Here is a 10,367-nt window from a genome sequence, read left to right on the forward strand (position 1 = left end):
CCCAAACCTCACCAGTTGTTGATCACTGACCTTTTCTAATAAATTTTTCCAGAATACAAAGAAGAAAATGTATGGCTGTACCGAAGCTTTCTTGGCAGATGTGAAATGGATTTTACACAACTGCATAATTTATAATGGAGGTCAGTGTCCGTGTTTAGATTGCACTGGTTTCAATAACTGGTTTGTGGTTATTTCTAATGCTGACCTTCTTATTCCAGGAAATCATAAGCTCACTGCCACAGCTAAGGTCATAGTGAAAATCTGTGAACATGAGGTGAGTATGGGAAGACGTTCAATAATTCTTTCAGGCCTTCAGAAGACACCTACAATTGTTACACCTACAATGATTCTTCTCTTTCAGATGAATGAGATTGAAGTCTGTCCGGAATGCTATCTGTCAGCTTGCCAAAAGAGAGACAACTGGTTCTGTGAGCCATGTGTGAGTTACTTAAACTCTCTTATTTACTTGTATCAAAGCTTGTGCTAAACGAGTCATACATTGGAATTGTAGTGCCTTGTGTATACTGAATGCTGCCTATATAATGGTCTCAGTATTATAACTAGTCTTCCTGCTTACTTTGCTCAGAGTGATCCTCACCCTCTCGTGTGGGCCAAGCTGAAAGGGTTTCCATTCTGGCCTGCCAAAGCACTGCGGGACAAAGACGGGCAGGTGGATGCTCGCTTCTTTGGGCAACACGACAGGTAATTCCCCTTTGGTACCTACCTATGTCAATTATACTCATCAGTGCATTTGCATTTCTCAACTCTCTGTCTCTAAACTCTGTCTCTAGCCATCTGTTTAGTTGTGTTATGTTTCTTCACCTTCCAGGGCGTGGGTCCCCTTAAACAACTGCTACCTCATGTCCAAGGAGATTCCCTTCTCTGTGAAGAAGACTAAGAGCATCTTCAACAGCGCCATGCAGGAAATGGAGGTCTATGTGGAGAACATGAGGAAGAAGTTTGGAGTGTTCACCTACGCCTCCTTCAGGACGCCCTATACCCCTGACAACCAGTACCAGATGCTGTTGGACCCCGCCAACCCCTCATCCGGCTCGGTCCGGCCGGAGAAGCATGAAAAGATCAAGTTCAACTTCGACATGACTGCATCTCCCAAGATGCCCTTGTCCAGGAGCGTGCTGTCAGGAGGGGGTGGGGGCATGGGCGGGGTTGGAGGGAGTACAGGCCGGAGGATCTCCCTGACAGATATGCCCCGCTCGCCCATGAGCACTAACTCCTCTGGTCACACAGGCTCTGATGGAGAGCAGGAGACACCAGACAAGGGCCAGGCTAGAGCCCCTGCTAGCCACTACAGTGCTGGGGAGGAGTCCATGGACTGCACAGGTAGGTACTGCACACTGCCTCTCTAACGGTCTGGAGAGTCCTGGGACTATGGAATATACTGTAACAGCAACCTAGACTCTGGTTTTTGTTTTAAAACAAGCTCTGTAAACGAAGGGCATGTTGAGTTCTTCTTCAATGCACAATTAGCATAAGTTATTTTAATAAAACCTACCTCTTAAATGCAGATCCAAGAAGAGCATGACATTGATAGATACTGTATATCTTAACTCTCCCCACAGCATCACCGGCTTCCACTCGACCTGATCCTGTCTCTGGTGCCAAGGACAGCCCTAAACCATTCCACACCCAGGGCCCTGCCCTGACTCTCGTTCCCAAGCAGGAGAAAGCAACACCCACAGGGAGCATCCTTAATCTCAACCTGGGTGAGCTGCCACACACCTGTCATCAAAACCTCAATCATCATCAAAGTTCAGCTATTTAGCACACCTGACCTGGGTAAGACTTCATGACAGCAAAACAATATCCATAAACCCTAGAAACCTTAACCACATGTAGAGGCAGTCCTACTTGATGATCTAGTGATTGTGGCTGATTTCAACCAGCTCATAACATTGTTTGTGGTTTCTTGTGCTGGCCTTTCAGACCGAAGCAAAGCCGAGATGGACCTAAAGGAGTTGAGTGAGACTGTGCAGCAGCAGCAGCAGCAGCAACAGCAGGGGGTGCCACCAGTCCTCACCTCACCCAAAAGACAGATCAGGAGCCGCTTCCAGCTCAACCTGGACAGAACCATCAAGAGCTGCAAGGCCCAGCTGGGTGAGTGACCTAACCGCACCGCTAGAAAATAACCGCTTATTAAGATACCTGGATAATTCAACTTTAAAAAAAAAACTTTATCAAAACAACCATGCAAACCACTGCTGAAACCTTTGATGTTATACATTTACCCCAATTTCCCCTCTCTGCTTACAGGTATAGATGAGATCTCTGAGGACGTGTATAAGGGAGTGGAACACAGCGACTCCGAGGACTCTGATAAATCAGATTCGAGTGACAGTGAGTACGCCAGCGACGAGGAACAGAAACCTAAAGGGGGCCAGCAGACTGAGGCCAATGACAAGGGTGAGAAGGACCCTTCCAAGAGGGGGTCCAAAGACCCCCTGCCCCCCATCCAAAACAAGGAGGGCAAAACAGAGGGGCCAGGGCCAGCAACTGCAACAGCAACCATGGGAGATGCAGGGGTACCATCTACCCTCTCTGAATCCTTGTCAAAAGAGAAGCAGGGTGTAACGTCAGACAAAGAGCCCCCAGAGAAAGCCAAAGCAGTCCCTGCATCCCTAGCCCCCAGAGAGAAGCCCCAGGTGAAGCAGGAGGCCAGGCAGACCTCTCTGGTGGATGACTCCGACTCTGAGAGGGAGCTGGTGATTGACCTGGGGGAGGACCAGGGGGGCAGAGACCGGAAGAGGACTAGGAAAGATGCACACGCCACCAAAGATCCACCAACCAATAAGACAGAGGGTGAGAGTCCTCCTATTCTCTACCACTATTTGACAAAAATAATAGTTGCTATTATTAATTCATTTCTTTCCATTCTAGGTAAAGCCCCCACCCTGTCAAGTGCCCTTACTCCATCTCAAAACAACACAGCCCCTTCCTTAACCCCCAGTGTGAAAGATTCATCACAGTCTCCACTAGCCATCCCTCTAAACATGGTGCCCTTCACTACTGCTGCTCCCACCACCATTGGCCCGACCACCCTGGCCAGTGCCACATCAACAGCCCCCATCACAGCCTCCTCCGCCACCACAGCAGTAAAGAAACAGCGCCCTCTGCTGCCCAGGGAGACTATCCCGGTGGTGCAGCGGGCAGTGGTGTGGAACCCCACCAACAAGTTCCAGACGTCCTCCCAGAAGTGGCACATGCAGAAGGTGCAGCGGCAGCAGCAGAATCCGCAGCCAGATACGCCTCAGCTGCAGACAGCATCACCTGACCAGCCACAGACACAAAAATTGCCCCAAACGCCGGCATCTGCAACATCTTCATCATCATTATCGCCAGAGCAACCTTCCCAAAGCACGCGGTACCAGACCAGGCAATCTGTCAAAGGTACACCACCGTATTAGTTGATAATTAAATTAGCACACGACAGAAAAAGGGGAGACAGCTAAAAAACTATTTGAGTGCAACCGCAGGCCTAAATACCATGACTGTGAAGTCAATAATTAGTTTTGATTGTTGTTGTTTACTGTAGCTGTCCAGCAGAAAGACCCCCCACTCAGTACGTCCACATCGGCTGTTACCCTGGTGACCAGTATCCCAGCCTCTGTGGCCATGATGGCAGCTCCCGGAGTAGGCAGTGGCCCCTCCACCTCCATGGCAGGGGACTTCCAGATCCCTACCGCATCAGCAGACGTAGCAGCTGACATCGCCAAGTACACTAATAAAGTGAGTATGCAAGACTTGGACTGATGGCCACAGAGTAAAAAAGCTGAAGGATGTACACTACACTCACTATCAGTATGTTACGATAGTTTGGGGCTTGGAGCAGAGCTTATTGAAGCATACAGACTTTTGGGGGACAATTTTACATGCACTACATGACCAAAAGTATGTGGACACCTGCTCGTCAAACATTTTATTTCATTAGTATGAAGTTGGTCCCCCCTTTGCTGCTATAAACAGCCTCCACTCTTCTGGGAAGGTTTTCCACTAGATGCTGGAACATTGCTGCGGGGACTTGCTTCACTTCAGCCACGAGTATTCATAAGATCAGGCACTGATGTTGGGAGATTAGGCCTGGCTCGCAGTCGGCATTCCAATTCATCCCAAAGGTGAATGGAGGTCAGGGCTCTGTGCAGGCCAGTCAAGTTCTTCCACATCGATATCAACAAACCATTTCTGTATGGACCTCGATTTGTGCACGGGGGCATTGTTATAATGAAACAGGAAAGGGCTTTCCCCAAACTGTTGCCACGAAGTTGGAAGCACATAATCATCGAGAATGTCATTGTATGCTGTAGTGTTAAGATTTCCATTTACTGGAACAGCACTTTGAGATATCAGCTGATGTACGAAGAGCTATATAAATACATTTGATTTGATTTGATTAGCCCGAACCGTGAAAAACAGCCCCAGACCATTATTCCTCCTACACCAAACTTTACAGTAGGGACTATGCATTGGGCCAGGTAGTGTTTTCCTGGCATCCGCCAAACTCAGATTCGTCCGTTGGACTGTCAGATGGTGAAGCGTGATTTATCACTCCAGAGAATGCATTTCCACTGCTCCAGAGTCCAATGGTGAGGAGCTTAACACCACTCCACCCGAAGCTTGGCATTGAGCATGGTGATCTTAGGCTTGTGTGTGGCTGCTCGCCCATGGAAACACATTTCATGAAGCTCTCAACGAGCAGTTCTTGTGCTGACGTTGCTTCCAAAGGCAGTTTGGAACTTGGTAGTGAGTGTTGCAACCGAGGACAGACAAGCTTCGTGCTTCAGCACTCGGCAGCCCCATTCTGTGAGCTTGTGCTGCCTACCACCTCGAGGCGGAGTCGTTGGTGCTCCTAGACGTTTCCACTTCAAAATAACAACACTTACAGTTGACCGGGGCAGCTCTAACAGGGCATACATGTGACAAACTGACTTTTTGGAAAGGTGGCATCCTATGACAGTGCCACATTGACAGTCACTGAGTTCTTCAGTAAGGCCATTCTACTGCCAATGTTTGTCTATGGAGATTGCATGGATGTGTGATTCTCAACCAATCAAATATGAGTTATTATTTAAGGAAGTTATTACTGGTCAGTGGTCTCTTGGGTACATTGGACATTTTTGCCTCATTTATCCTTTTTCCTCAGATAGTGGATGCAATCAAAGGGACGATGACTGAGCTGTACACCGAGCTTTCCAAAAGCACTTCAGGGAACACAATAGCAGAGGTATGTATCTATCTGCTGGTCGCTCTCAGAGGCACTGAATAACACCCTGCATATAATAGTTAGCTGTATGCCTCTGGGGAGTGAATGTATGTCCTTGTCTCTCCCACATAGATTAGACGATTGAGAATTGAAATAGAAAAACTGCAGTGGCTTCATCAACAGGAGCTGTCAGAAATGAAGCACAATCTAGGTAAGGACCTTTGCATTATTCAAGCTTCCACTGCAGATGACCCAGACAATTCTGGGTCAAAGGACTCTCAGTATAGACGGGTTGGTTATTTAGCAACAAAACCGACGTGTGCGCAACTATGGGCCAAAACAGACAGGGCTGGCTTAGATTGTTGACAACACGTAAACAATATTCACCTCCAATGTTTATTGAAATCATAAAAACAGTTGCACAAGAAGCACTTGTCTCTCAAATACATTGCTATTGTTGTAGCTAGATAGCATTTTTTTTGCCATATTAGCATTGACAACACGTAAACAATGTTTATTGAAATCATAAATGCATTTGCACAATAAGCACTTGTTGTTTCTCAAATGCATTGTTACAGTTGTTGGTTAGCTGGCTAGCAGATTTTGCCATATTAGCATTCACATGAAATCAGCGAAAACACCTCAAAACAAGACATGGAATCAATAACAAGATACAATGAGCTGAAACGAGCCACCTACAATTCCCCACATGGCAGCTGCTTGTTGCTAGCTATCTGACCATTCAGAATCATGATGCACATACATCATTTTCACAGTGGTGTAAAGTACTTAAGTAGTCCTTTAAAGTATTTTTACTTAAATAGTTGTTTGTGGTATCTATACTTTAGTATTTCTATTTTTTACAACTTTTACTGAACTACATTCCTGAAGAAAATAATGTACTTTCTACTCTATACATTTTCCCTGACACCCAAAAGTACTCGTTACATTTTGAATGCTTAGCTGAACAGTCTAGTTCACACACTTATCAAGAGAACATCACTGGTCATTCCTACTGCCTCTGATCTGGTGGACTCACTAAACACAAATGCTTCGTTTGTAAATAATGTCTGAGTGTTGGAGTGTGCCCCTGGCTAGCAGTACATTTTTTTTTTTAAACAAGAAAATTGTGCCTACTGGTTTGCTTAATATAAGGAATTTGAAATGATTCATACTTTTACTTTTGATACTTACAGTTGAATTCGGAAGTTTACATACACTTAGGTTGGAGTCATTAAAACCTGTTTTTCAACCACTAAACAAATGTATTGTTAACAAACTATAGTTTTGGCAAGTCGGTTAGGACATCTACTTTGTGCATGACAAGTCAATTTTCCAACAATTTTTTACAGACAGATTATTTCACTTATAATTCACTGTATCACAATTCCAGTGGGTCAGAAGTTTACATACACTAAGATGACTGTGCCTTTAAACAGCTTGGAATATTCCAGAAAATGATGTCATGGAAGCTTCTGATAGGCTTATTGACATAATTTGAGTCAACTGGAGGTGTACCTGTGGGTGTATTTTATGGCCTACCTTCAAACTCAGTGTCTCTTTGCTTGACATCATGGGAAAAATCAAAATAAATCAGCCAAGACCTCAGAATAAAAAAGTCTGGTTGAATTTCCAAACGCCTGAAGGTACCATGTTAATCTGTACAAACAATAGTCCACAAGTATAAATACCATGGGACCACGCAGCCGTCATACTGCTGAGGAAGGAGATGCGTTCTGTCTCCTAGAGATGAATGTACTTTGGTGCGAAAATTGCAAATCAATCGCAGAACAACAGCAAAGGAACTTGAAGATGCTGGAGGAAACAGGTACAAAAGTATCTATATCTACAGTAAAACGAGTCCTATATCGACATAACCTGAAAGGCCGCTCAACAAGGAAGAAGCCACTGCTCCAAAACCGCCATAAAAAAGCCAGACTACGGTTTGCAACTGCACATGGGGACAAAGATCGTAATTTTTGGAGAAATGTCCTCTGGTCTGATGAAACAAAAATAAAACTGTTTGGCCATAATGACCATCGTTGTGTTTGGAGGAAAATGGGGAGGCTTGCAAGCCGAAGAACACCATCCCAACCGTCAAGTACGGGGGTGGCAGCATCATATTGTGGGAGTGCTTTGCTGCACTTCACAAAATAGATGGCATCACGAGGCAGGAAAATTATGTGGACATATTGAAGCAACATCACAAGACATCAATCAGGAAGTTAAAGCTTGGTCACAAATGGGTCTTCCAAATGGACAATGACCCCAAGCCTACTTCCAAAGTTGAGGCAAAATGGCTTAAGGACAACAAACTCAAAGCCTACTTCCAAAGTTGAGGCAAAATGGCTTAAGGACAACAAACTCAAGGTATTGGAATGGTCATCACAAAGCCCTGACCTCAATCATATAGAACATTTGTGGGCAGAACTGAAAAAAGCCTGTGCGAGCAAGGAGGCCTACAAACCTGACTCAGTTACACTAGCTCTTTCAGGAGGAATGGGCCAACATTCACCCAACTTATTGTGGGAAGCTTGTGGAAGGCTACATGAAACATTTGATTCAAGTTAAACAATTTAAAGGCAATGATACCAAATATTTATTGAGTGTATGTAAACTTCTGACCCACTGGTAATGTGATGAAATAAATAAAAGCTGAAATAAATCACTCTACTATTATTCTGACATTTTACATTCTTAAAATAAAGTGGTGATCCTAACTGACCTAAGACGGGGAATTTTTACTCAGATTACATATCAAGAATTGTGAAAAACTGAGTTTAAATGCATTTGGCTAAGGTGTATGTAAACTTCTGACTTCAACTGTAAGTATATTTTAGCAATTACATTGACTTTTGATACTTAAGTATATTTAAAACCAAATACTTTTACTCAAGTAATATTTTACTGGGTGACTCACTTTTACTTGAGTCATTTTCTATGAATGTATCTTTACTTTTACTCAAGTATGACAGTTGGGTACTTTTTCCACAACTGCGATTTTCACGAGGTTGTCAGCCAACCCGTCTACAACAATGGATGTCATTGACTGAGGAGAATGAATCACATTATTCTATAGAAAAGGTTATGTTATTGTCTGCTGTTTGTACATTTGCAGAGTTAACCATGGCTGAGATGAGGCAGAGTCTGGAGCAGGAGAGGGAGCGTCTGATGGCGGAGGTAAAGAAGCAGACAGAAGTGGAGAAACAGCAGGTGGTGGATGAGACCAAAAAGAAACAGTGGTGTGCCAACTGCAGGAAGGAGGCCATCTTCTACTGCTGCTGGAACACCAGCTACTGTGACTACCCCTGCCAGCAAGCCCACTGGCCAGAACACATGAAGTCCTGCACACAATCAGGTAACACACACCAGCCATATTCAAAGCTGGATTTATACTAGTTAAAGAACATTGATTCCATCTGAATACAGGTACTAATTGTCTTACAACTGCATAGTTATATATTTCTGTTCTCCTTTTGTAGCGACAGCCTCACAGCAAGAGCCTGAGTCAGGGTCCACGGCAGATGGCTCAAACAAAGCCTCCGGACAGTCCAACAGTGGCCAAACTTCTCCCAGAGGAACGACAGCATCTGCCCCCACAGACAAAGACTCTAACATGGAGAAAAGCAAGGACAATGTCACTGTCAGTCTGTCCTAACACTGAGCCCTTGCCATGGCATTGAGTTCACACTTGAACCAGTAACATAAAATTCCCGACACCTTCTTAGCTACTGTACATGGACATGTTTCGTTAGCATTAGTCTTTTCAAGCTGCTGCTCTGAAGGTATCAAAATACATTTTTATTTTAAGTGATCATGACCAGAATTTCATTTTTCCCCAACGCTATAATCATCCTTCTCCATCTCAAATTCAGATGTACTTTATGCCCAAAGTACTATGGGACAAGTAACCACTAGAGAGCGCCACCTGTTCTCTTAAGCACTGTCACCTTGCATTACACACACTTTGCAAGCTCATAGAGAAGCAGCTTTTCATGGCCAAATTTGTGTGAGGCAGATGTACAGAAAGTGTATCTATTGTTATACGTAATATTAATAAAACTGTATTGGGAGTACATAATACGTTTTGGTACTGTGTGAAAGAATTGGACAGTTTGGTCAATGATCACCCAGATGACCAAATTTAATGTGAATGGACCAGAATGGAACATGGCTTCAGATTATTGTTGATACAAATTATTTTCAACCGCCTTCTTGTATGTTAATTTATTCATTATTTATGCTGAAATGTTGCCTACAGTTTTATTCAGGAGATAATGTTTGATGGACTGCCTGTTGAATTAAGATATGGTACAGAGATAGTTATATGAAGCTTTTCCATTTCAGAATGTTTCTTTCCTCCCTTAGGACTAACGCTCATCATAATGCAACCGACATTTGTCCTGTATTCATATTTCTGTGTTCATACTCTTTCATCTTGTATTGTTGTCACTGAGAAATAAACCATATTTATGGCAAACACAGGCCCTGAGAGGGAACAGAATACAAAACTAGTTTTTGAATGCCCTTGCATTTTCTACGTGTCTCCCACATGATGATACAAAAACATAAATGTATTTGGTTGAAAATGATCGGCTACGGTGAACTGACCACGTCTTTGTATGTCAGGTTTGAACACTCTACTACAATTTATTCACTCATCTGCAGGAAAACCCATTTGATTTTCAAAATTTTCTCCTACAGCACACTGTAATGGAGTCATCCCTCCCTGCCACGGTATAGAGAAGAGACTAATGGAACTCTGTTGTATTTCATGTTTGTTTACATTCTGTAAATAAATAAAGTGTGTTCTAAAACTGTCTGACCTTGACAAAATACCATTGTTCCCATCCTATCAGAATAAAGTCCTTGGGCTGAGAGCTATTCAACAAGTGGTAGCAGCATGGCTCTAATGTACCACCATTTCGGTTGCATTTGCCCTCAAATATGTTGCTATGTGACCTGGAATTTTGATTTGGAATCATCAGTGTGCCTACAAAGATATTCACCAACATGACATATGGCAATGCCCTGGCTTCCCTGTGGTTTGTTTTGGAATCCGACAGAATCTTTCCACTCCTGGCCTTCATTAGCGCTGTGGTAACAACTGAGCAATATAGCCACATACCTTCCAGCTCTCCTTTATCTGACA

At 43.8% G+C, this 10,367-nt stretch overlaps 1 protein-coding gene across 12 annotated transcripts in view; it reads left to right on the forward strand.

Annotated features, from left to right (window-relative positions):
- The window catches only part of LOC109890969 (protein kinase C-binding protein 1), a 29,205-nt gene extending 19,168 nt beyond the window's left edge, over positions 1-10,037 (forward strand). For 6 of the 12 annotated variants that reach the window (XM_020483170.2, XM_020483174.2, XM_031824977.1 and 3 more), the window contains 14 exons: positions 53-140; positions 219-274; positions 362-439; positions 587-702; positions 830-1,341; positions 1,581-1,724; positions 1,945-2,115; positions 2,272-2,817; positions 2,896-3,405; positions 3,551-3,744; positions 5,156-5,236; positions 5,348-5,426; positions 8,334-8,573; positions 8,698-10,037. In XM_020483170.2, coding sequence (XP_020338759.1) covers positions 53-140; positions 219-274; positions 362-439; positions 587-702; positions 830-1,341; positions 1,581-1,724; positions 1,945-2,115; positions 2,272-2,817; positions 2,896-3,405; positions 3,551-3,744; positions 5,156-5,236; positions 5,348-5,426; positions 8,334-8,573; positions 8,698-8,873 — 2,991 coding nt within the window. In that variant the 3' untranslated portion in view covers positions 8,874-10,037. Of the gene's footprint in view, positions 1-52; positions 141-218; positions 275-361; positions 440-586; positions 703-829; positions 1,342-1,580; positions 1,725-1,944; positions 2,116-2,271; positions 3,406-3,550; positions 3,745-5,155; positions 5,237-5,347; positions 5,427-8,333; positions 8,574-8,697 lie in introns of all 12 variants that reach the window. The other 6 variants (XM_031824974.1, XM_031824975.1, XM_031824976.1 and 3 more) reach the window with 2 other exon arrangements.
- Positions 10,038-10,367: the final 330 nt, after the last annotated feature.

The sequence above is a fragment of the Oncorhynchus kisutch genome, linkage group LG5 (genome assembly GCF_002021735.2).
Source record: "Oncorhynchus kisutch isolate 150728-3 linkage group LG5, Okis_V2, whole genome shotgun sequence".
Classification (NCBI taxonomy): domain Eukaryota; kingdom Metazoa; phylum Chordata; class Actinopteri; order Salmoniformes; family Salmonidae; genus Oncorhynchus; species Oncorhynchus kisutch.